Below are 27,877 nucleotides of genomic sequence, written 5' to 3'. Positions count from 1 at the left end.
TGGGGCAGAATTTGTTAGGTGCATCCAGGAGGGTTTCTTAAATCAATATGTGGATAGTCCAACAAGAGGAGGGTTCGTACTGGACCTGGTATTGGGTAACAAGCCTGGCCAGGTGACTGACCTTTCCGTGGGAGAACAGCTAGGGAACAGTGACCACAATTCCTTAAGTTTTAAGATGGCTATAGATAAGGGATAAATATGGACCTTGCAGGAGAGTACTAAATTGGAGCAGGACAAATTACGAGAGCATTAGGCAGGAACTTGGGAGAATTAAGTGGGAACAGCTGTTTTTGGGCAAGTCCACATCTGACACATGGAGGGTATTTAAAGACCAACTGCACAGATATGTTCCAATAGGAAGGATGGCAAGGTAAGGAAACTTTGTATGTCAAGAGAGGTGATGAATTTAGTGAAGAAGGAAAAGTAAAAGGTTGATAGGGCAGTAAAGAAGGCATATGACATGCTTGCCTTCATTAGTTGAGGCACTGAGTTCAAGAGTCAGGAAGTTATGCTGCAGCTTTATAAAACCTCAGTTAGGCCGTATCTGGAGTATTGCATTCAGTTCTGGTCACCCCATTATAGGAAGGATGTTGAGGCTTTTGAGAGGGTGTAGAAGAGGTTTACCAAGATGCTGCCTGGATTAGAGGGCACGTGTTATGAGGTTAGGTTGGACAAACTTGGGTTGTTCTCTCTGGAGCGGCAGAGGCTGAGGGGAGATCTGATAGAAGTTTATAAGATTATGACAGGCATAGATAGAGTAGACAGCCAGTATTTTTTCCCCAGGGTTGAAATACTAGAGGGCATGCATTTAAGGTGATAAGGGGCAAGTTCAAAGGAGATGTGTGGGGCAAGTTTGTTTTTTTTTGTTACACAGTGAGTGGTGGGTGCCTGGAATGCACTGCCTGGGGTGATGGTGGAGGCAAATACAATAGGGGCATTCAAGAAGCTCTTAGATAGGTACATGAATGTGAGGGCTATGGTAGGATATGGACATCGTGTAGGCAGAAGGGATTAGTTTAGTTGGGCATTTTATTACTAATGTAATTGGTTCAGCACAACATTGTTGGCCAAAGGGCCTTTTCCTGTGCTGTACTGTTCTATGGTCTAAACTCCACAGTATTCAAAAATCTATTTAAACATGGGTCGGTTTCAAAATTGTGATGTAGCAGATATTCTATCAACTGTAGCATTGGTTATTGTACTTTATTTTGAATCTTATGTTTGAAAATTTACTGCAGTTGATCAGTGATAAAATGGAATGAAGTTAATTCTGGGTTTCTTTGTTTCCAAACTCTCAAATATACAGGACAAGAGACCCTTTAAAATAACAAGCATATTTTACGTAGAACTCTGAACCTTATCATCAATAACCTTTGAAAAAGCAAACAAAGGATCAAGATTAACTTGAAAATGATTTTGTTTCTATCTTTTGATTTCTGAATTTTTGTTTACACCAAGATTTACTTACCTTAGAAGTGTCAGAAAGAAAATAATGACAGATGCAAGGTTTATTACTCACCCTTCAGTGATCATAGCATTTACGTGCTTTGCAGAGTCCACTGTCTCCATAGATTTTCTCATATTCTGATTAATACTGCCAATGAATACTCCCTATTTAATTTAAAACAATTCTATAAGATTAAGACAATATTTCTGGAGGCTGTCTCCGCTCCCCCCCCCTCCCCCAGGGAAACACTAAGATTTCCTTTTTAAAAAGTAAAGCTACAGTAAGGGTCAATGGCAATATCTCAGGTCAAATCCTAGGCTTCTCTGAAAGGGCGACATTGGAGTATTACCATTGGCCTTTGTGTCAGTGGGATATTGATACAGGTTTCCATCTCCCTGGTCGAAAGTAGACATGGTTACCTGGCAGTGACAATACTGGCTTCAGCTGCATTGCCAAGCAACTTGCTAATGTTAATAGTCCCACTGGTGAAATAGAACATTTATCCAGCATAAATTTCTGCTATCAGGAATAAAAAAAGGAAGGGAAAGTAAAAGCATTAAATCTAATTTGGAGATGGATTATAGTTCTTAGATGGGTTTTGCGTGAGTATTTGATTTGCCTGCAGTTTCATTCGCAACAGAAAGGACAAGTCCAAGTGACCTTAAAGCCTTTGCATTTTTGTAAGACTTTGAGATATTTATTTTGTCCAATTAAAAATTAAGTTTTGGACTCCTCTCGTTTCTGATACCAGATCCTTCAAGAAGAAATACTTGGACTTTGCAAACCCCAAAATTGATCACTCACCTCCAGTTATTATCACTTTTGCTCCAAAATCAGACAGTTGTAGTTTCAAATGACTTAAGCAAACTGATACTTTGCTGCAGTCTACAGGAGTCAACCTCCAGGAGGAAAGATGTTAAACCAAGGCGCCCCCTCCCTTTCTTAGTGGATGTGAATAATCCCAAGGTACAATTCAGGTTCAGCAAATTTGCCTAGTATCTTGGCTAACAGTTCTCCTTCAGATAAAACGCACATTTCCCAATGGCCCAGATCTTGCAGTCAGCAGTGAAATTTTAGCTCTTGCCAATGAGCTTAACGATAGCTGCCCCAAAGATGTAATGATCTCTGAGGTATGGATTTTCTCGTGTCACATACAATGGTTCTCTGGTGTCCAGCAACAGTGATATGGTCAAGTAGACTGAGCAGCTGGAAGAATTATCGGACAACACATTATCACTGACAGCAACTTCTGGATTTTTACATTTATCTACACAGGTGCAGACTTCATAAGTTGCTGTCAGTTTCACAGTATATTAATATGAACAGGGACAGTTTCACTATTGCAACTACAAAATCAGGGCTATTGTGTTTGCTTTCATGACTGAAGTCAGAAATATCATTAAATAAAGCAGTAGGCAAATGTAAATTATTAAAAAATTTGGAAGTATCTCTCTTAAAAAATCTTACGTCATTGTCTATTTGTATCTTGAAAAATAGTTGACTTTGCTAGATGAACCATAATTCCTTTTATCGTCATAACCAAAAATAATATTTGAAAAAAATTGCATCTCACCAAATATTATTGGTCATTGTTTGGTGTATAAGTTAATTCACATTACTCATTCTTGCAATAATTTTATCAACATTTCCTGATTGATTAATTAGATTGAGGAAATCCAACTAATGGTCTGGATTTTCCTCAGAACTGTCAATAGTTATGTGTGGAATGGCTAACATTTGCGCCCCCCCCCACCCCACCCCACCCCCACTCCCATCATATGTATTAGGAGTTTAGGATTTCTCGCTCTGCATACACAAACATGGACAGCTCAAACATCTTGCCAACAGCACCTCACTGTCACAGATCAGCCACTGGGGCCCTATGGAATCCAATATAGGAATGCAAGGTTCCTGCATTTCCTCAGCGCTTATGCTGGGAATTCACTTGCATAGCACCTTAAATGATTTTATTGAAGAGGAGTAACTGCAAGGAGGAGCCAAATATGAGGTCATTTATAGTTTATTTAGCAATTAAATTTAATTAAATGTTTAACTATCTTTGTAAACATACTATTTTGATGGTTTGATTGTTATAATAGTTTTTGAATGTTTCTGAACATCAGCTGTCAAAATGTTTCTCAGCATTTTTGTGCACAGAGATAGGACTTACACATGGAAGACCCAATGTAGCTCAGGACTTCCCTGTCAGTGGAAACATGGAGAGCACATCAGTGGCAGGAAAATCTGGCCCAATGTACTTTGCAAGAAATTAGATTCTTAGCACCTTTGTGTAAGTTATCACGATGACAGTAACTTTTCAAGCAATGTATGTAGTCATCAATATAGATATCAGGTAGGTTAATCAGAACCCTTCTGTGCTACATTATCATAGCTTTGTGACTTGGCTAATGGCTGACCAAAGAGAGCACATTACTAAAAAGGGGCATAAAACACAGAGGTATGATGTGTATGAATAGCCTACAACCTTTACTCTCTTCCAAACAACATTCACATCAGAGCCTGTCTTCCCCCTGTCACAAAGGTTGATTATTGCATGGTTGTACTATTTGCACACTATTTTTAATCTTGTATATTACAAGGCTAGAATTACCAATGCTATTAAACATACTACAAAAAGCATAAATCTGATTCCTGCTGACACCTCGCAGCACTTCAAAGTTTTGAAAGCAATTTAAAATCAGTTCCTTTCTCCCTCCCTTAGCTGTTGCAACTGCAGCCACTTTTCAAGCCTTATGAGTGCCAAAAAGCCCAGATTGCAAGTGGGAGAATGCTGTCTCGGCCTGGGGAACTTCACAGCTACAGTCACTCTACACTGACAAATGTATACATGAATATTGAATTGTGATCAAGGGATGGGAGCTCCACCCAATTTCCACCCCCACGCACTATCCCAAGGAATTGGGTTTTCAGTGCCAGTCATTTATTGTTGTTCAGTAAAACATCCTGGTGTAGAAACTGAGGCACTGACAAATGAGCATACAATTCTGGTATAGTGCATGCTCTGTGCCCAGTGAGACCTGATATACTGTGAGATCAACAAGTTTGCTAGCTAAATTTATAGTGAATAGATTAATTGAAAACTTTAAAACTGACTCAGAAAGGGGAGGAGAGTTAGGCCATCAGAAGGGTGTTCTTACTTGCCCATAGGAGTAAAAACATACTTAAAGTTATTATTTAGGTAGCAGCCTCCAGTGGTCTGTTTGAGGCCCACTGGTTTGACTTAAGTACATGAAGAAACTGACCACAACAGACTGTGAACATGCTGCATTCAATCAAAGTTCACTTTCACACAAGGGACTAAAATTGGTGCTTCATGTGATTTGCATTTAGATTGGGCCTAATGTCAGTATCAGGTGATCCTGAGAAAGAATCCAAATGGATATTGCGGGTGGCAGATTTCCACTGTGGAATGACACCAACCATAACGGACTCATGGGTGTTAGGCCTACATTTTTAAACTGCGTAACCATTATACGAACATCTTGCACCTTTAACAGATTTGATACCTGTGGATGTTCTTTATTGCCTTCTAAAACAGAAAACAAAAGAAGTATTCACTGCAGGAAATATTATTGCATCATATTAGGTTACTATGAATAGGTGTCAACTTTGAAATGGACCGCTGATTGAAAATGACAGCTGGACTTTTTTTTATATAAATATGACAGCTGTTTAGACGCTGGTGTTCGGAATCAACTGGAAAGGATAAAGGCCTTGAAACAACATTGATTGCTTATGATACACTCTTGTTTGCTGGTAGTGACTGGAAGAAGCTGTGTTATTCAGCCATGTTTCAAAGAGGTAAGAATCCATTAGAATTCTGAGCTGGTCAATGTTGGGTAAATATTTCCTCAACTACCATCATTTTGGCTCAAATCAAGCAAATTGATGACAGCAATAAAAAATTCCAAGTGGTATAAATAAGGAGGAACTGACATATTATCTATTCTTGAAAATAAAGTGAATTTTATTGGTGCATTGTAGAATTTGCGATGGCCTTTTGCCATATTTAAATAATGATTATTGAAATTTTATTCAATTTTTAAAAAAATGTGAAGACACTTTTAAATAGATTAGTATTTTAATGTGACAATCAAGCTCAAACAATTGCCAAACCCAAATATAACCACAGAAAAAATGTTTGTGCTAGTATGGCTTGATCCCTCACTTAGACAGCAGACACAATTATACATTTTTTTTATTATTGGAACAACAGTATTAATCACTTCATGTTATGTCTTAAACTATGTCCCTTATAATAGGAGAGAGTGCTGCAACAGGTGCCATTGCAGGGTCTCTATATGGAATTTTCTTTGGATTTGACAATGTTCCAGTAAGTCTTTATCAGAACTTGGAGTTCAGAGGCTACCTTGAACTACTGGGGAGACAGCTGTACCACATTGCTACTGCAGACAGGTAAATTCAGATGACACAGAAGTCTGAAGCTAAAACCAAATAATAATGTTTTTGCTGCACAAATATATGTCAGCCGGCACAGTGATTTACAGCAGATTTAACAGGCAACTTCACTGGTCTGCCTTTTCACTTCTCATTCACGTATAGTTAAGTGGTTTTCAATCAGGTCCTAGAGTACATATTTACATACTCCCAGGGATGGCCAATATTTTATCCAAAAATAGATATTAACAATCAGAAGGAAAATAACATTATGCAGAAATTCCCACAAATCCCTTGTGAACATACAAAAGGTAATACACAATAATAACCAATATGAACAGAAATCTAACAACCCTGCCAAACTTTAAGATTCTCTTGCTGACAATGCTAGTTACATTTTCAGGAATGTTTATTTAGCATTTTATAGGCTTGCTTAAGTTCCAAATAACTTCCCCTCCCCACCACTAATGATCCCATCCCCAACAAATCTTTTATTTGTAGTTATTTGCAGCAGAAAGCCATAGTTTGTTTTGCTCTACTTCCTGTGATGTTCTTTCCACATTTTCCTACAATGTATTTTTTTTCAGCTGACCATTTGATTTTCGTTGGTATTTTGTTACTTTGCATTTGTTCAAATCTAGTTAGCCAGCCATTATTTTGTTGCAGATCTTTGTGTCTCAGTGCCGATCACACTCAAAGACATGAGACTATAGATGTGCGTCAGATTGCCAGGATGTTTGTGAACAAGCGCATGTGGGATGAAATTAACAATTTGATCAATTACATAGCTCATCTGGAAAAGGTGAAGAAAACAAGCACTGAAAAGTTTGTCTGGTTAACAAATGCATTTGCCACAAAACAGGATAGCATAAAAGCAAAAGCACCTAAAACTGAAGGAAAGCTTCGACCAACTAAATTTCAGCTCCTACAGTCAAGGTTTACAAAGATTGGTTTTCAAAATAAACTGGAGAAATTAGAACCTCCTGAGTCCAAGACAAAACTATTTTCAGAACAATCCAACACTGCTGCAGATTCTCAGAGTGGTGCAGTCAATCTTCCCACAGCCAACAAAAGAGACACCAACTTCACTGAAATGCACAATGGTAGGGACTTGATGGCTGAACAAAAATGTGAAACTGCAGAAATTCAAAAGGTAGATGGTGGTGTGGGAAAACCAGTTACTGAAAATGATATCACAGCTCTACAACCTCACAGTACCCATCCTGAATGTTCCATGGTAGACAACTTTACCAAAATGCACAAAACCATTGATTTAGTTATTCAACAAAAATGTGAACCTACAGTTCTTAAAAACAAAGATACTACTCTTAAACAATCCTGTACTGAAAATGGCACCACAGAACCTTGTTCAAACCCTCTGCAGGCTACTGGGAAGCAACCATTTCTTACAGATGAACTCAACGACTCATCTTCAGAGAGTGCCAGAGAAACTGGAGTGCAAATGCAACTAGATTCTCCAAATAAGAACAAAGTTACTTTACCTGAACCATCTGTGCAAACTGCTGCTGAAATATTATACCCAAATACAGAAATTCAAGCTGATTATCAGATGAAAAATAAATTGCCAAAATCAACTATTCACAATGAGGATCAAAACAGTGGACAAAATATGAATTTTGCTGAAAGTCTCAATCAGAAGCTTCCTTCACACAAATTAATTACAAACACTTCATTAAGTATTTCAGAATTAAGTCCACCTGATACATGCAATATCCAGGAAAATAATTTCCAGACTATTAACTGTAATGAAAGCACAAGGACACCTCCAAGGAGGGATACCAATGAAGTTATCGACTTTCCCCACATTGTGACTAATAGTGGGCAAAATAATAGAGAGGAAAATCCACCACAAACAGTGAAAGAAAGTACAGAGGAAATGACAAAATCATTAACATCTAGCCCAGAATTATTCTCTGACACATCTAAGACACAAAAAAAGACTTTGCAAAAGCCAAAACACACATTGTCTATTGAAATTGCAACATTGCCAAATGATAAACGGCATGAAATCAAACAAGACGACGAACAGTATAAATGCATGCTCCATCAGTCCAATAAGTTGGCTATTGATGTTAAAAATCACAAAGCCGTGACTAAGGGACATTCTCCACAAACATTTACAAAAAAGGTGGAAAAAACAATCTCACAAACGAAAAACTTCAAACCAATTGTCCACTTGAGTGAAAATCAATCAGTAAAGGAAACCGCACAAAATTCGGAGCTCACTCTATCTAAAATTCTAATCTTTACTCACAATGAATTACTAGGAAAGAAAGATGATACTCAAAAGAAATACACTGAGGAATTAGTCAATACTACTATGCACTATACAGATGCATTGCAAGAACAACGTTTGCAAATTCAGAATATAAACACAGGAGAAACTGCCAATTCACAAATCAGAAGTTTGCAGCCATTTGTTGACTCATGTGAAAAGCAAAAGCTGAAAAAAACTCAAAGCTCAGAGTTAGCATCCTTGACCAAAATTCAAATACTGCCAGAGATGGAATCAAAAGAGGAAGAACAGGAGGATAATCAGTACAGAAATATCCTCCGTCAGTCCAGTGACTCAGTCAACACAGCTGTGGCGCTCACAGTTGTACAAGAGCAACAACCTCCAGAAGCACTATTAGAAATTGCAGACGCAACAAATTTAAGAACTAGAAACCCTGAATCTCTTACTGACTTGTACAAAAAACAAAAGCTAAAAGAAATTCCACCAAAATTGCAGCCTGTTGTCACTACTAAAACAGAAGGTGATTATCCAGACATCTGCAGTCAGCCTAAGGAATCAGTTAATGTAGCTAAACATTATGGAGATGAACAAGAATCTTTCCCTGCTGTTGATCCCAATACCGAAAGTGCTGCCTCAGCATGGAACCAATGTACAAGTCCCACAGCTTCTTGTGAAAGGAAATCATGGAAGTACAAGGCATATAGTTATGCTGACCCTTCAGTGATTTCAAAATCTAACCGTAGAGTACTAATGAGAGCCACTGATGTCATACAATTTTCTTCACCACCACCAAGCTTTGATATCCCCTAAAAATGGACAGAATACAAAGGATTATGTTATCTCTGTAATATGGTCACTTCATATTTTAGTGTTTTGTGTCATATTAGAAATGGAAATTAGGGATTCAAGATTTATATTTTGCTGAAACTCTACATGTGTAAGAATGTTTTAAATGTTTTTTTTATGGGGCAAAGCTGGTTCCCAGTGCCTTCATTCCAATTATATAGTTAAAGCCATAGTATTTACAAAAGAATACATTTACCAATAATCTTGCAGGGCAGATGTGATGCAATACCATTTATCACTGATAAATAGGTTGGTCAATCAACTGTAGATCACATTACGATGAAAATGATGCATGACATTTCCCTCTGCATTCCCTTTACAATTAGATTTGCCAAATTAGTTTTCATTTTGAAGTATCTTTGGGAAAACCTTTTCAATGCCACTATCTTAATGCTAGATCAATTTACTTCAAAATTTAATTTAAATATGCAGTGTAACCATAGTGTTTCTCCTCTCAGACACGTGACCAATAAACAGCAAAAATCAGGGTCAGGAATTCCTGTTACCACTTGTGCTGTCAGTCTGTATAGCTTCTTAGATTAGAAGAGGATTAACAGAAGTAACATAATAGCTTTATTAACATATTTATTCCACGCTGCAGAGGAAACTGGGCACAACTCAGGTAAAAGTATAATCCCATGAGTTCTTACTATTGCTCTTATAAGGCTAATTATTACACAAGTGGGGAACACATTTAAGAAAAGCATTTTTAAGTAAACATGTATAACATGTTATTTATTTGCATTACTTATCAGTCACAAGATATTCCATAATTAAAATATTGCTATCTCCAGCTACTGACAGTTCCAGTTGTTCTTAAAATGGTCAATGTCCCCATTTCCATACTATATCATAACTTAGTTCAAATCATTTTACATTTAAAATACAACACCAATTAGCATTCTATTGAACAACTACACAGGAACTAAAACCAACAACAAAACTCATGCAAAGATAAGATTCAAAGTATAACAATGTAACCTGACACATCTCCTTTTAAGGGGTACAGTTGAATATATCTGATACACAACCATTTTAACCATCAAATGTCTGACTTAGTTCACCTGTTCCAAAGCCCCCATTAATCCTGGATAATCCAGTGAAGTAGGGAGATCCCCATCCCTGGCTTCCTGCCCTAGTATGAACTACTTTAAATTCCTCCCCTCTGTTCTTACGCCCTAATATCTGGTGGGCCGAGCAGTGCATGGGACTTCCTTGTCATTCAGGTTGGCAAAAACCTGTTAAACTGCTTCTGCTACTTTCCTCTCATTAACCAAGCCAAACATCTCCTAAGGACCTTCTCTTCATTAGCCCTGGTTTTGCACCATTCCAATCTACCCTCATTCTCTTCAAGTTCCTTTTGTTCCAACTCAATTCTATTCTCATTAAATTACTGGCGACCTACCTTTCTTTACTGAACCCCCCCCCCCCCCCCAATGTTAGTTGGCATTATAAAAACTTCACCCTCTTTTGGTTCTTTTCTTTCCCAAAGCCACTGTATCCTACCAAGAAAACTCAACTCGGCTGTCCTTGCAAACAAATGGAACAAAGTCACCTCTCAAATCTGTGTCTTTATTTCCTATAACATATTTGAATTTCAATCAGATTTCTGCTCCCTCACCCCCAACAGTATTGAACCAACTCAATTCAAAGTATCCAAAATTAGTTTATTCTATTCACCCTTCATCCTTCTGTAGCCTTTGGCATAACCATATCATCCTCTTCTCCATTGTCCAGCTAAATGGGATTGTTTGTGATTAGGCCTACTGTTACCTTGTTATCATAGCTAAAGCATCTCCAACAAAGACTTCTCCTAATCTCATTGCCCAAGGACACATTCTTGGTCTGTAACTCAGCAGCATTACCTGAAGACATCTGGCTTTATGTGGATGTGGATAAAATTCAATTTATTCTCCCTTTCATCCCAAATCATCTGTGATTTTTGTCTCCTTGTCCAACATCCAGTACTCCATTAGCCATAATTGCCCCCATTTAAACAAAGAATAAACCAAAAGTCATAAACCAAAACCCTTGTGAGAATCAAACAAAAATGCAGATGCCAAAAATCTGAAATAAAAACAGAAAATGTTTGTAACACTCAGCAGACCTGGCAGCGTCCATTGAACAAGATAGGGTTTATATTCAGGTCAAAGACACTTCATCAATGTCATTGTCCCCGATTCCATTTTTCCTCATTTGCCAAGTCTGGCTGAAGCAAATGAATGCTTACAAAGTCAATGCACAGATGGACTCTACCTGAGCTTCTAAACATCTCTCCAGCACAAAGACCACCAGCTTCCATCTCCGTAACATTACCCGTCTCTGCCCTACCTTTGGCCATTTGTAGCTGCAATGCCTTTGTCACTTCCAGTCAGCTGTTCCAATACCTTCCTGGCCAGCCTCCCATTCTCCACAAACTTGAGGATGGAGCTGTATGCTTGTATTCTAACCTGCAGAACATCACACTTACCCATCTGTGCATTGCTAACATGTATTGATCCCTGCTCTGTGGTCTCTAAATCTAATATTTTTACCTTTGTTTTCCAATCCTTCTCTGCATTTCTTTCAAGAACTCTGCATTCCTTCCGCTCTTGAATCTCAAGTACCTGCTGTTTACATCATCCTGCCATAGGTAGATTTCAGCTGTTATCTCTCAGGCTCCCTTCCTAAACCTTGCTATTTCTCATCTTTAAAGTCATTTAGCAAAAATTGAGCTAACTCTCATTTACCCCTCTTAACATTTCCTTTGCTGGCTGTGTCAATGCTTGCCTAGTAATGCTTCTATGAAGCATCGTGGGCTTTTATTTCAACAGTAAGGCCTTAGGTACTATATTAATGATTTTTCCAAAGTAACATTTCAATACCTAGAAACAATCTAAAAATACAAGTTCCTGAAATGAAATCATCAATGCAGCAGGTAAATATTATTTGAATGAAGCGTACCTTCTGCCTTCATAATCTGGAATAATGGAAAAATTACAGCCCAAAAAGGCCTTGTAAAAATAACACTTCATTTATCTCACAATTGATTTTCCAGGGATATGGATATTTAGAAGTGTTTTTTTCTTAATTTATGATTAAATATGCTTCAGATTTTGATACATAAATGTATTATTTACTTGGCCAAAGCTAACTGAGATCAAATAAATAGGTAAACTGTAAACGATCAAAAATCCAGTTTTTTCCATTGTTTTATTTTCAATTAAACTCAGATATTTTTTGCAAATTTACAATGATTTTCATACAGTAAAGAGCAATTTTTTTGTGATACCTTTCCCATTACCATTTCCAATACAAATTTTGCATTTTCCACCTTCCTCCATCCCTCCCACTACCAATTTTAATGGATATTTTACGCAATCTCAACAGATACTTGCCGCTCGTCTGGGTAACCTTTCATAATTAATCGTTCTTCTTTGCCCTATTATTAAATTACACTTTATAAAAAGTGCAGACCTAATCCAAGAGAAGGACATGAGGATTGGTAACAATAAGGGTTGATCAATAGGTTTTCACATCCTTACGCAAGCGCAGATTAGCCAAAACAAAAAAAAATTATTCTGTGCTTATTGTAGGATTCTGTCTTATGGCCATCTCAATTTGACAAACAGCATGGTGCAACAAATGATATTCAAGGAGCAGAATTCTCTAACTGCTTGACTTGTTATGAGAATATCTCACACTGCTAGTGGATGCCTTAAAATGGAACTTGGGACTATCATCCTCACATTGATCCTTAAATACTTGAGACATGCATCAACAAAAACGACTATAAAAAACTCCAAATGTCCCTGTGCTATTTATATAGTACTGACTCAATCAGCATGCTATGTAGTGATTACACAGTTACAAAGCTCTAAGTGAACTGTTACCTAACGTCAAAGAAATGTATTGCACAAGGACCTGGACAGCATATTAAAAATACTCAGGAACCTGTCTGCCACTGGATAGAAAACACTTACTTAAATATTTGAGAGACTGGTTAAAAAAGAAAAAGAGCTTTCCATTCATGTGCCGTGAAAAATGTTGGCATTGTTGGTTTACCATAGCATTTCTAATGAATATATAACCACAAGAGTGATTAAGCACTTAATTTTACTTTAAGCATCCAGTAAGGCAATTTGGATAGAAATTCCTGTTTAACAGAGCTTGCACCATTTGTTTGTCTACAACTACTTTTGCTACATTAATGGACAGGATTGAGGAGGTGGCTAGTCAACAGTCTGCAGAGAACCACTGATTGGCAGCACTGTGTGCATGAGTGTGTTCTGGGCTTTTGTGCTGGACTATGCAAGTACAGAATGCAATAGAGGTCAGACACAGGTGTATATGGCCTCTCACTCCATTACTGGGCTGAACTATGCTATCACAGTGGTTTGGGAGGGGAGGGGCTTGGCTTCTGTCACCTGCAGCTGAGTTACTGCTTGCAGCCTGCTCCACTTCATAGAATAACTGAGGCAGCAATGCTGGCAACAGCACCAGGGACATGCAGCAACAAAACCTTAATGCATCCGCAAGGTGTGAGGTGAGCTGACCACTGTCTGGTGCATCGCTTTTGGGGATATGAAAATTGGTTTAGCTAAAACATTACTAGTTACTATACATTCTAACCACTGTGCCTCAAAAGTCAGGTTCTTTTGAAAAAAAAAGTTTGAAGATGCGATTGAAATTTAGACAAATGTTCCACGCCTCTGTTGTAGCAGAACTTGAAGATCTCCTTGAGTCCCTGTAAGTGGCATGGCAGAACAGTCCAAATTGCTGAAGTTGCAGAAAATTCTCCAAGATACAATCAAAAAGGCATAGGATGTTTCTGAGAGTGAGTAGATGTGAATGACTTTACTCTGACCACAGAAATTAGTGTGCTTTGGTCACAGGTATATAAAAATTAAAACATTTAGACCAGCTAGAGTGAGTGCCTCTCCTTTGCGTGCACCTGCCCACAATTTTTCCACAGGTTCCAATGGAGGGACTGCAAGTCACAGATTAGTGAACTGAGGCAAAACAAAAAACAAGTTACTATGACAATGGATTAGTAGTCACTGGTAACTGAGACCCATAGACCATATATAAGCAAATAACTACTAAACTGAAGAAACCTCAAATAGGCATATCATTTCTTTTCCCAATCATTAAACTGCTATAATTAATATAAAGGAGTATATTGCATCACTTAGAAAAGTAAGAGAAAGAAATCACCAGATCCTGGAGAGCACCATGCATTGTGCTTTCCCCCGCAGTTACATCATAATACAAAAATCAATATTGCAAACATATTGTTGCATAAGTGTATACAAACAAATCCATGCAGTTCAGACCCTTAATGTGACCATTTAGGCAAAGAAAATAATAAAAGATGAAAGATGTCAGAAGAAGTGAAATAATCCCATTCAAGTCAGAAAAGTACAATCAAAGACAATGTTGGAATAGAGCAAGGCACCAAATGTACAATCATGCTAGTCGTGTTCAGGTAATTGCCTGATGTCTTTTCTTACTTTTGCATAGTACAATTTCTCTGCAGGCACAGGTTCAAAAGACAAAAGGGTCTTTGATCTGAATGTTAACTCTCTTTCTCTTTTCACAGATGCTGCCTAACTTGCTGAGTGTTTCCAGCATTTTCTATTTTTATTTTGGGTTTCCAGCACTTGCTGTATTTTGATTTTCAAGAAGAAAAATGCCAGCCTCGAGCACCTGAGGAGAGGAGAAGGAAAGAAAACAAAAAAGGCAAGGAGAAAAAAAAAAGATAGGCTAGGAAAGGGAAGAAAAGAGGCAAGGTGGTGGTGGGGGGGAGGATTGGTTTACTGAAAGAGGGAGAATTTGATGTTCAATCAATCCTCTCTCCTTTTCTTCTCCCCTCCCCCCATGCCACCTGCCTCCATACCTTTGACCCATCCCCTGGTGGATCTGCTCTCCTCTCCTCCTGCCTATCACCATCTCTTACCTGAATCTACCTATCACCACCTTGTGCCCATCCCACCTCCCCTGTTTTCCACCTATCACTGCTCTGTTTTCCCCCTTTATATTGGGCTTCCCCTTTTCCTATCAGTCCTGAAGAAGGGTCCTGACCCAAAAACGTTGATTGTCTGCTTTTCTCCACAGATGCTGCCCGACCTGCTGAGTTCCTCCAGCATCTTGTTGACAGCAAAAGGTTATTTGTTAATTTAAAACTTTCAGTTTCACCAGTAAAAGTAATGAAGAAATGAGCTGTTGCAATTTTTATCTTGAGAACAGTAGACATGTATAGACATAGCTTGGAGGTTATTCTGTCTAATTTGATCCCATATATGGATCAAGAAGGGGAAAGAGCAGCTGCATTTTGGGGGGGGGGGGGGGGGCCAGAATAAGAGTACCAAAAAGCCATGCTACCTCTCAAAATAGTTGATACGAAATACCTGCTGGGAGCACGTTTATGGTTGCTGCATTAGAACATGATCAGACATAACCAGGGTACTTAAGATCAGACATGCCTGGCGACAACTTCATCAAAACTCTCAGATTGTGGGCAGACTCTGGAGAATGGGCCACAGCAGAAATGAACAGTTTTGATAGAGGAGAAGAAGAAAAAAGGATTGATGGAAAAAAAACTAGCAATTCACAGAAAAGCACAAAAATAAAAAAAAAATGAAGCAATTACAAAAGGTTATGATCATTGAATGCTCCATAAGAGCACAATCCTCGAAGACCCATTCCTATTTTTAATTTCTACTTTGCACTCCTGCCTATTAGCTCTGTTGCAGCACTTTAGAAAATATTCATTTATATACCTTAGTAAAAAAAATCATTAAAAAATAATGAACTTAATCTATTCATTAGTGAGAACTTCTGCACATGCAACTAAATCTGCAGTATTACTTTTCTCTAACAAGAATTTCTGAATTAACCTGGAATGAGGAAACTCTAATGACACTGGTTCTAAGTGCATAGTTGCTTCTATTAGTAGTTCACTAGTGCCTGCATACATTTCCCTGTCACAATGTTTGGCATGTGACAAGCTCCAAATATCTACCAAAGTTTATTTCTTTCCTCACTCCACATGAAGTATTATCTTTTATTCCCATTAACTGCTTTAGTGTCTGCTCAAAAATAGCTATAAATATAAGGCAATTAAAATATAAAATCAAGTATTGAGGCACAAAATTACCTCAAAAAGCAGTAAAAGACTCTACTAGAAAGATAATCAATAACCATAAATAGCTTTATACAGGTCCTCCCCAGGTTAGGTAGGGTTCTGTTCCTGTGAACGGTTCATAACCTGGACAGTTCGCAAGTTGGAAATGCAGCCACAAACCAAATTCCCACATGGCAGAAGATTCCTGCAGCCCAGCAGCAGATGGCAAATCCATCCTGTTGGTCTCCCAAACACTCGTTTGCATGTATGGGCTGTACATAAGTCAGGCATTCGTAAGCTGGAGAAAACCTGTTTCTTATTGATTGTGCCATTCAATAACTGAAAAGGAACAATAGCTGCAGAAGAGTTATATCAAGCTTTTAAAAATCTTGGGATTCCTCTGGCTATTCTCTCAGAGTAAGCATTTAATTGGTCATTCCTTCAAGCAGAACCTATACGCTTAATATTTATGACCACAAGAATAAAGTTTCATATTAAATAACTCTCATCTTGCAATTGCCTCTATTTCTAACTTCCAAAAACAGTAGCCTCATTTATTATCTAGAGGGTCAAGACCAATGGGAGAAAAAAATCGAAATGATGTGTTTATTTTCAATATAATTTGTAAACAAACAGAATAGTAAAACCCGATTCATTAAGGTATTCTGTGACATAGGCTATTCCATGTAAAACAAGAAAGAAACCACCCGTTCCTGTTATTCCATAAAGCACACACACTTCAAATGAATAATTTTCTCTGTGACGAGTTAGCTTTAGTTTTTATTAAAATGAGTCCCTCTGGCATTGCTACCTCTTACCAGTTTGCCTCTCCAGACTGTTATTTTCACCTCTAATTTCTGACTGCATTGGAAACCGCTAACCTGACGCCTGACTCATATAAGCAGCCAAACAAAAAATGCTTCCCTACACTCCCTGATGAATGCTCCATAAGATTCTCTCTACATTATAGGTCTGAATAGCCCAGAGGAAATCAGCGGCATTCAGTTTATCATCCAATCACCAATACAGGATGTGCTAATGGCATAAAAATATTGCCGTTGTAAGTGGTCCAATTAATTTCTATGAAATAAAAGCATGCAAACTCTTTAATGATAACTTGACTCTCTGGGGTATTTTTCATCTTCAGCACTTTGTGCTGAAACAATGGAATAAAAATCAAGGGATTTTTATAATGGCCAGGTGCTCTGAATACAGAATGTATTGCCTATGCAACAAAGATAATAAAAAATCATCCATTTACCTCAAGTTAAAGTGGGGTGCAAAAAGTAACATTCAGAAAAGAAGTTTTAGTACACAATTCCAATGTTACAGATTTATGATTAAATTTAGCATGGTATCATTTACATGTATTTTTTTTTAAATTACCGGAAGTCTGAAATCTTATAGTGTGACAAGCCAAAAACCATTAGATATAATGGCTATTATAAATACTCTTTCTGTCAGAGGTTAAAAGTAGTCATCATATAGAAATATAACACCGTTTTTCCCAGGTATCCAAGATTCAGTTGATCAAGTAATTTTATTATCAAAATTAATAGTCCAATTACCATGCAACAGACAAATGCTACCTATTGTTGCCTTCTGGGTATTATAGTAGACTGTTCTGACTGTAGATTATAAATACTGCCCATTTGCACATGGTCCGAATAGCTTATACGGAATAAATTCAACAGACACATGAAAAAGAAGGTATCCATAAATAGCAGTTTTTGCATATATTGGTCAAAAGAAACTGAGTTAAATTCATTGTGAAACTTCTTCTTCCACAAATTTTACCAATGGAGCATGTCGGTTAGCTTGAGAACCCTCTTTGTACAGAATTTTCTCAATTACCCCAGCCTTTGGAGCTTTTATTGTATGCTGTAAAAAAAAGAAACAATTTATTCTCACCATTCTCTAAAATTTGCACAATAAAAATGTCTGTTCATCCTATCTATATTCATCCATCCAGATATTTTATAATTGTTAACTATATTTCAGGATGTTTGTTTCCACTACTCTATTCAGAATCCATCACAGTCTGTCTAAATAATGACATGCTGGCATCAATCCTCAATGTGCCACCTAATGGTTTGAGCTTGTGGCTCCTCATCTGCTCCAGCAATTTGGCCTAAAGCGTATTGTGGATTTAACATTTCTATACAATTTGCTATCTTTTATACCTGCAAAAACTGACTTGTTTACTTTATATACTGAGACATTTCTGAATTGTCTACGAATGTCATATAATTATTCATACTATTTGCCTCAATTGCTGCTCTGTAATCAAGGGATATACTAATTGCTCAGTAAACATCAATTTAATCCACATCCATTTCAACACAAATACGTATGTCACCTATTTTCTTTCTAAGTGCAGTCACTTTCATTTCTCTATTATTTCTCTCAACATAAACATGTTAAAATGCTTGCTTTGTAAATTATGCTTTCTTCAAAGGTAGAATGACCAGTAATGTGGGTCAGAAAGATGAACGACTACAATTTAGACACAGCACAGCATACTTAAGAAACCTTCTGCTTATGTTAGCTATCATGATCATAAAACTTTATCATTGTTTTTCTTTAGTCGATTTTTTTTAAGAACGTTGAGCATAACTTGGGGGAAGTTGAGGGAGTGGTTTGGAGAATTTATAGCACTGACAATCATGATGTAACTAGATGTTGTTAACTCAAGATGTTTCAATTAATTTATGATTAAACTTTGCATATGTTGACATAAATATTTAATTCCTGCATAGCACCTCCAAAGATTTGGCATATGTTATTGGGCTTCACCCAAGGATCAAAAATTATTTAACAGAGTAAATCGAAAGAGGCTATTTCTGTTGGTTGAGTCTAAGACGAGTGGGCAGTCTAAAGATTAGAGCCATGCCTTTCGGGAATGAATGGAGGAAATACTTCCCAACACAGAGGGATGCATAAATTTTGAGCTCTTGGACTGCAGTTGATGCAAGATCAATTGTTAATCTGAGATTGAGAAATTATGTTAATTAAAGCATTAAACAAATGCAAAAATGGTCTGTGTGTGGAATAAGTTCACTGATAAACTATGATCTTATTTATCGATAGTACATGCTTGAGGGGACAAATCGCCTACTGCAGTTCCAATGCCCCTAACCCAAGATATTGTCTGGAAGTAAGCCGCCTCTCTCAGTGTGAAAAATGATGTTTGCTTGTAATGTAACCGATCATAGAACTTGTGACATGAATACTTCCTTTAGTAACAATTAAGGAATTAGAATTCCAAAGTCTGAATACAATGAAATATTACTCAGGAAGTAGCTACCATTTGAGAACTCAGCACCTCCCCTTACAATTGGATCCTTGACTTCCTGTCCAACAGACTGCAATCAGTAAAGATAGGCAGCAACACCTCTATTACGATTATCCTCAACACTGGTGCCCCGCAAGGCTGCGTCCTCAGCCTCTTACTTTATTCCCTATACAGTCACGACTGTGTGGCCGGAATCTGCTCTAATTCCATCTATAAAATCACAGATGACACCATCATAGTGAGCCAGAAGTCAAACAATGACGAGCCAGAATACAGGAAGGAGATGGACAGCCTAGTGGCATGGTATCAAGACAACAACCTCTCCCTCAATGTCAGCAAAATAAAAGAGCTGATCATTGACTTCAGGAAGCAGGGTGGAGTACACACCCCTATATGTATCAATGGTACTGAGGTCATGGTTGAGAGCTTCAAGTTCCTGGGTGAAAATATCCCATAGCTTAAGGCAATATCACCAACCACACAGATGTTATGGCCAAGAAAGCACACCCCCAGTACCTCTACTTTCTCAGAAGGCTAAGGAAATCTGGCATGTCCCTGATGACCCTCACCAATTTTTATAGATGCACCATAGAAAGCAACTTATCCAGATGTATCACAGCTTGGTATGGCAACTGCTTTGCCCAAGACCACAAAAAGTTGCAGAGAGTTGTGGACACAGCCCAGTCTATACAAAAAAAATGTCCCCCCTCCATTGACCAAGTCTACGTTTCCTGCTGCCTCGGGAAAGCAGCCAACAAAATCAAAGACCTCTTCCACCTGGGTCATTCTCTTCTCCCCTCTTCCACCAGGCAGAAGATACAAAAGTTTGAAAACATGCACCATCAGGCTCAAGGACAGCTTCTATCCCACTGTTATAAGACTCTTGAATGGACCTCTTGTGTAATAAAGTTGAACTCTTAAACTCTCAATCTACCTTGCCATGACCCTTGCACCTTATTTGGCTACCTGCACTGCACTCTGTCTGTAACTGTAACACAATATTTTGAATTCTGTTATTGTTTTCCCCTTTGTACTACCTCAATGTACTTGTTTGGAATGATCCGTATGGATGGCATGCAAAACAAAGTTTTTCCACTGTATCTCAGTACATGTGATAATAATAAACCAATTAGAAGAGGGCACGTTTTCTCACCTCCATTTTCATGGCTATCATTACCATTAATGGATCTCCAGCTTGCACATGGTCACCTTCCTTAATGAACACCTGAAAAGCATGATTAGCAAATTAGCCAGAAATATCTATGTCCACAGCACAGAATGCAACAGGAGTACTAAGTTCAATTGTGCCATTTGTTCATCCACTTAATATATGCATTGCTTTTATATTGCATTCCAAAAGTTTGATTCTTTCTGAGGTCCTCTATCAAAGCATGGAACTTTACTAGGACTGTAAAATCTAATGAGAGCTAACCCAGGACATTGTGAGTACTCAGCCAGAAATGCTATTACCTTGTGCAGATTGATAAAGGTCCTGTTCTGTACACTTTTGTATAAAGTTGCAGGACCTGGTATGTTCTGGCAGTTTACTTTTACCTTAAGTTAAACTGAAACTACCCACTACATATTAACAACAGCACCCAACCCCCACTCCCTCCCTGGAAAAACACTGATACCCTGAAGGAATGAATCATGGCTTGTGAAGGGTGCATAATAGACCTTGAAGAAAATCCAACCACAATGGTTATCTTTCTTCTTAATATACATTTTTTTTAAAATACCGGTTGCAGTGGGCACATTTCACTATAGCACCCATTACAACAGGATAAATCTACAAGTACATTGTAATGCTCAACAAACATGATAATTGTTCTTTGATATCAATTATAATCTTTGGGGTGATGGTCAGGAAACAGTCTATCATTCTATTATAATCAGCTTTTGTTTCTGATTGAGATTAAATGTATAAATCATCAAACTAATCCACTAGCTAACAACTAGTATTTGCTTAGAACCTTTCCCTTAATGATATGTGGTTAAACATTTTAAAGGAATAGTGGTGAACAATAAACAGGACCAAAAATAAATGGCCATGAAAACTACTGGACTGTTGTAAAAGCCCATCATTTTCCACTAATTCCCTTCTGGGAAGTTAGGCTGCAAATTTCATGACCTTTGCATGACTTTTATTCATATAGTGTAGCAGATTAACACCCTATAGGCAATTAGGAATGGGGGGGGTTGGAGGGGGAGGAATGCGGTCTTGCTGAATACCATTCAAATGCCAATGAAAAATATATTAACAAAAAGAGTAAAGGTTAAGGTAGGGAAATAATCAAAGGAAAGATAACACTAATTTTGGTGGAAAATTTGGTGCAAGTTCTGGCATGAGGAGAATTATCAAAAGTCTGTGTGAGAAGGCAACCCATCCATCTTTTCCCAACTCCCCTTCATTTCTAAAGTTCACTCAACTAAAATTTATAAATCCACTTTATATATGCTGGGACTGTTTAAAAAGACTCAGTAATGGACTTCAATTCTGGGCCTTGGACACAATCCATAACCCTGACCAAAATTAAAAATGATCAGCATTTTGTATCAAATTTCTTTTTAAACCCACTGTTCTGCTCTTTCTTTCCATGCGATTCCAATGTCTGCACCTTACTTGACCTCAATATAAGTATCCAATTACAAATCCACACCGATATTCAGACAACCTACTGGCACCACCAAACGCCATCTATAAATTCGTCGATGACACCAGTTATTGGTAGAATCTTAGATGGTGACGAGGTGGTGTACAGGAGTGAGATAGATCGGCTGGTTGAGTGGTGTCACAACAACAACCTCGCACTCAACGTCAGTAAGACCAAGGAATTGATAGTCGACTTCAGGAAGGAGAAGTCAGGAGAACACACACCAGTCCTCAGTTAGTGGTGGAACAGGTGAGCAGCTTCAAGTTTCTGGGTGTCAACATCTCAGAGAATCTAAGCCTAACACTTTGATGCAATCATGAAGAAGACACTCCAACGGCTCTACTTAGTTAGGAGTTTGAGGAGATTCGACATGTCACCAAAGAGTCTTACAAATTTCTATAGATGTACGGTGGAGAGCATTGTGACTGGTTGCATCACAGCCAGGTATGGAGGCTCCAATGCACAGGATTGCAAGAGGCCGCAGAGGGTTATAGACTTGGCCAGCTCCATCACGGGCACAACCCTAACCACCATTGAGGACAACTTCAAGAAGCAGTGCCTCAAGAAGGCGGCATCCATCACTAAGGACCCTCACCATCCAGGACATGCCCTCTTCTCCTTACTACCATTGGGGCGGAGGTACAGGAGCCTGAAGACCCACAGTCAATGATTCAGGAACAGCTTCTTCTCCTCCACCATCAGATTTCTGAACAGTTCATGAACCCATGAACACTACCTCATTGTACCTTGTTTATTACACTATTTATTTTCATAATTTATAGTAACTTGATGTCTTTGCACAGTACTGCTGCAAAACAACAAATTCCACGTCATAAGTCAGTGATAATAAACCTGATTCTGACCATCAGACACAGCCCATGCCTTCACTTCAGCTCATCTGTTGCTGAAACCTTTATCCATTCTTTTGTTACCTCTAGAAATGACTGTGCCAGCAAACTCCTGCCAGCCTCCATCTTTCATTAGTTTCACTTCTTCCAAACTTGCCTATCCATTGCCACACAATGTTCAGCTCAACTATTACCCTTCAATTTTAAAGTTTTCATTCTTGTTTGCAAATTCCTTCATTACCTCGTCTCTCCCATCTCCATGACCTTCTGCAGTCTCCAACTCTTCAAGATAATCTACACTCCTCCTCCAATTTTGGCCTCTAGCTCATCCCCAATTTTGAATGTTGTGCAGAAAGTGGGTGTGCTTTTGGCTGCTAAAGGCTGTAAACTCCATAAAGCTCGCAGCCCTTAACAACTTATCCTTACTTGAAGTTGCTCCTTAAAACCTACTATTTTGATTTAACTCTTAGTCATCTGCTTTAATATCCCATTATGTGGTTTGATATAAAGTTCTGTTTATTAACATCTGTATGAAGTGCTTAGGTCATTTTGTTATGTTAAAAACACTATATTGCAGAAATTGTCACCATACCTCGCAATTCCTGGAGGTACCAAATCATAAAGGGGATTAGTTTCATGGAAGCCAGTAGCTCTCCGTAATACCATTAAGTGGCCAGCCTTAGAAACGAAGCCTAGAAAACGCATCTTTCTTGGTGGTTCATTGTGGAAAGCAATATACGTGATCCTAATCTTGTTGTTACTCATGTGTTTCTTCAAGTAGTAAACAAATTGGACAGTAATCTGACCTTCCTCAAGTGATACCCAGAGGACAACTAATGAATTCAAAATGAAAATGTTACCTTTTCAATAGTTCCAGTCATTGGTGCCATTGCTGTTCCCTCGGCTCCAGAGGCATCAATTCCAACCAAATACTTTGGCACAGGTCTACTGAGCTCTACAGCCCCTTCCTAAAATGAAGATCAAACACGTGTTGCATAGCTGTATTTAGAATGCAGAATTGTATTGCTTAAAACTACAAGAGAAATGGCTCTTACCATTGAAAATAGGTGAATACTGTTGTCTGTGATCACCAGTTTAGGTTTTGAAAGAATCCCATTTACTGAAGACTCCAAATACGTGGCATCTCCCTCTGTGGTAAGTTTTCCAAATACATGAAAAACCTGTCCATCAATCTGAGGTACAACCAAAATTCTAAATTTAAATCTAAACTCTAATGTCCCAAGAGATTAGATTGATACAACAAACCATTTAACAATTCCACTTTTATCTAGAATTAGCCAACAATGCTCATTCATTCTCACACTTTGATAGTGAAAGGACAGACAATAGTCACTCAAATCATTCACTCAGATTCAAGTGAGTGTAAGAGAGAGGAATTCAGTTTGGATTATTCTAGCAAAAGAGTCATCACGTTTAAAGCATGACAAAATGCTTCCTCCTATGATATTTGATTACACGGCTGCTGCTAGACCTCAATGTTGCATTTATCAGTATTTTCCTATCCATCTAAAAATCATTTTCTAATTCTGAAAGCAAGGTTAACACACTTGTCAAATGTAGTGAATAAAAACAGGATATTGGACTGTTGGACAGTTGCCAGAATTCGTAACATAATATTGCTTTTTAGAGGTGGTATGTTCAACTATACATTAGCGATCTCATTTTAAATAGATAACAAATAACTTTAACTAAAACCCCAGAATCCATTGCAATTTTAAAGTTATTGATTTTAGATTTAAAAGCTTTTTGGAGAGGGGATGCAACTTAAACCTTTCTAATATCTAAAAATGATATCAATTATTTTTGGTTCCAGATTTAACATCAATTCCACAAGAAAATAATAATCAATACACAAAGAACAAGTAAACAGCAAAAAATAATTGACTGAACTCTTTGAATAATCATCCTGCAACAAACTGCAGGTACAACATCTCAAAGCTGCTTAAGTTATTTCACTGGGTAAATACAACACTTGCTGTGGCATTATCATTGTCTTATAAAGCAGGAAATCTTAAGTCCACACTTTGTTTGCACGGTATTAATCAGTGCTAGTAGCAGGCTATAAATTGACTTAATTGAAAGTTCATATTAATGGCTCTTAGGGTGGGACTGAACATTCCATCAATGCTCACTGTCCATCTATACACATGAAGAATAACTACACAGATGTGATTCTAGATTTATCAAGAGCCTTAAGTGACCACCCTCAAAATGGGAAGAAAGAGAAAACCATAAGGCTTCTCATGAAGATAGAGAAACGGAATGGGTAACTGCAAAGAGGAAAAAAAACACTTTTAAGTTCCACAAACACCCACCAACTGTACCAAAGAAGGAAAACTGTGTCTAACTCGACACTTTTTTTAAAAAGAAAAGAATCTCATTGATAAACTCACCTGAACACTGTAAGTCCCATCATTGTTATATGCAACATCAATATTCACCTCTTGTTAAGATGTTGGGAGAAGGAAGACACAAAAAAAAACAAACATAAATATTAATCTCTGCAATGGTAATGCATTTTAAAATTATATGTGTCAAGCCAATGTTCATTGAATTAAAGATATCCTTTCTGATAAAGTGCTACACTTTTAGGTTCAGCTACTGTGGAGTTGCATTTTTTGTATGTTGTAGAAATTTCATTATAGCTGTTAGGCTGTGTATTTTATCTTCAACCTGCAGCTTGTATTGTATGTAGTCTGCTACAAACATTAGCTTTTGGACTTGTTTTTATATCCCAGAATTTTGAAACAGATGACTGTTGATATGCTGACACTGGATATAATCTTCCAAAATTCATAAGATTCTGAAATTACTCCTGTGGACTAGAAACTAGCAAATGTGACTCCACTATTTATGAAAGGAAGGAAAGAGAAGAGAGGGAGTTGTTGACCTGTTAGCCAAATCTCACAGCAGAGAAAATGCTGGAATCTATAACAAAGGATATAATAGCAAATACCATGAGGAATAGGTCTGAACAAAGTCAAAATAGATTTATGAAAGGAAAATCATGTCTGATTGACCTGCTGGAGTTCTTTGAGAATGTATCTAGTAGAATTGATGAGGTGGAAGCCAGTGGACATGGTATGTTTAAATTTTCAAAAGGCTTTCAATAAGGTCCCAACAGGAGGTTGGTCAACAAGATTAGAGCAGATGGAATTGGGGGAATAAAATGATACGTACTGAGAATTACATTTCAGTCAGAAAGCCAAGAATGGGAATAAGTATTTCTCAGGTTGGTAGGTTGTGACTACTGGGATCTTTGCATGGGCTCCAGCTGTTCACAATCTAGATCAATAATTTGGCTGAGTGGACCAAATGGTTTATTTACAAGTCTGACAATGATATTAAACTAGATGGGATCGTCAGTATGGAGGAGGATGGAAAGATGCTTCAAGGGAATATAAAGAAACTGAGCGAGTGGACAAGAATGTGGTAGATGCAATATAATGTGGAAAAAATATGAGGTCGTCACTTTGGTGCACAAAACAGGAACACACAGCATTTTTTAAACTGGTGAGAGATTGGGTAGTGTTGATATTCAAAGGGACCCAGGTGTGCTTGTACACACTCACTGAAAGCCAACATACAAGTTTAGCAAGCAATTAGGAAAGTAAATGATGTGTTAGCTTTCATTATGAGAGGTTTTGAGTACGGGTGACCACTGTGTTGGGAGAAGAGGGGTGGGGAATGTTCCTAAATAATGAGCCATGTTGCAATTTTTCCATCATGTAAGGCTGCATCATCTGCACATGCACCAAGAAACGCAAGTTGAAAACAAAATTGTACTGATTTTTTTAAACTTCCGTGACAGCAAATTTTATTCTGCATCTCAAGTGGCTATAGATTTGTGAATTCTGTAAGGGCAAATTTCCATAACCCAAATGGCTGTAATGTGGGGATCACCTGTACGGGAGAAGGGAAATTTTAATGCAGTTGCATCAGGCTGCCTTGTCTCTACACCCAAAGTACAGTTTTGATTTCTTTATCGGAGGATGTACTTGCCATAGAAGGAATAAAGGGAAGATTCACCTAGATGGGCTCCAAGAACTATGTATGGGGAGAGATTGAATAAACCAGGCTTGCATTCCACAGTGTTTAGAAGAATCTTGCTGAATGGCGGTCTAGGCTTGAAAGGCCAGATGGCCTACTCTTGCCTCTATTTTTATGTTCTCATCAGCTTGATAATATTTAGCATCCTTCAAAAAGTGAAACACAAAGGGAAGCACTCACATAGTTGTAATTACGAAACACATCAACAGTCCTTGGAAATTCTGACAGTTTTGAGATTCATCCATTTTTAAAATGGATGTTGGGGCTGAAACTTATAAAAGCCAAAAAGGAAGTAAGGGCATTATTAATTCTTAATAATGTCATTTTGAAGTTTGACTAGTTTTATTACTATAAAGTATTATTTTACTATTTCTGTCTTTGTGGTGCAGAAAATTTGAAAGTCATTAGCAAAAAGGATAATTCAAGATCTGAGACTAAAGAATCTATGCCCCACAGCTAGGCTGGCCAGATATTACTTACTATTCTGTCCTTCAAGCAATGTAAGATTTCGTCTGTGCAGAATATTTAACCTTCTTCCACTGCTGTGTGCAAATGGTGAAAATGGATCTGTAAAGTAATTCAGAAAATAACAATATTTGTAAGCATGATAAAATTTTATTTAAGTTTGAACAAGCAAATTACAAGATGTTCTTACCATGTGAAAGTGCTTTGAAAGTGTTTGTTTGAATTCTTTCTTGTAGTATTAGAGCAAGTGTTGCCTGACAGAGAGCAATTTTACTTGCAGATTCCTTTGCTGGGAACAGTCCATCATAATGTTGAGGGATAAAATTTGTGTGGACATTTCCAGCCTCAAATTCGGGATGAGCAGCCAGGTTGAACAAGAAATTTATGTTTGTGTTTAAGCCTACAATCTGTCAAAAACAGAATCAATCACCATTCATTGAACCTGTGCATCCAGAACTTGCAGTCAGTCA

The 27,877-nt window shown here is 37.8% G+C and overlaps 2 protein-coding genes across 2 annotated transcripts in view; one reads left to right on the top strand and one right to left on the bottom strand.

Moving 5' to 3' along the window:
* The first annotated feature begins 358 nt into the window (after nt 1–358).
* Nucleotides 359–10,380, top strand: LOC127571421 (uncharacterized). The gene is made up of 4 exons (XM_052017760.1): nt 359–370; nt 5,137–5,269; nt 5,731–5,884; nt 6,533–10,380. Exons 2-4 carry the CDS (start codon nt 5,257–5,259, stop codon nt 8,931–8,933), a joined length of 2,568 nt encoding a protein of 855 aa, XP_051873720.1. The 5' UTR covers nt 359–370; nt 5,137–5,256; the 3' UTR covers nt 8,934–10,380.
* Nucleotides 10,381–27,877, bottom strand: part of mccc1 (methylcrotonyl-CoA carboxylase subunit) — a 53,451-nt gene continuing 35,954 nt past the window's right edge. Inside the window, exons 13-19 of the mRNA XM_052017761.1 lie at nt 27,598–27,814; nt 27,423–27,509; nt 25,286–25,335; nt 23,927–24,064; nt 23,732–23,839; nt 20,523–20,594; nt 10,381–17,955 (exon numbers count right to left, since the gene is read on the bottom strand). Of these exons, the coding sequence (XP_051873721.1) occupies nt 17,839–17,955; nt 20,523–20,594; nt 23,732–23,839; nt 23,927–24,064; nt 25,286–25,335; nt 27,423–27,509; nt 27,598–27,814 (789 nt within the window). The 3' untranslated portion in view covers nt 10,381–17,838. The remainder of the gene's footprint in view (nt 17,956–20,522; nt 20,595–23,731; nt 23,840–23,926; nt 24,065–25,285; nt 25,336–27,422; nt 27,510–27,597; nt 27,815–27,877) is intronic.

This window comes from Pristis pectinata, chromosome 6, assembly GCF_009764475.1.
Source record: "Pristis pectinata isolate sPriPec2 chromosome 6, sPriPec2.1.pri, whole genome shotgun sequence".
Lineage (NCBI taxonomy): Eukaryota > Metazoa > Chordata > Chondrichthyes > Rhinopristiformes > Pristidae > Pristis > Pristis pectinata.
Note: the sequence above shows the minus strand (reverse complement) of the source record. Positions and strands in the feature narration are given on the sequence as shown.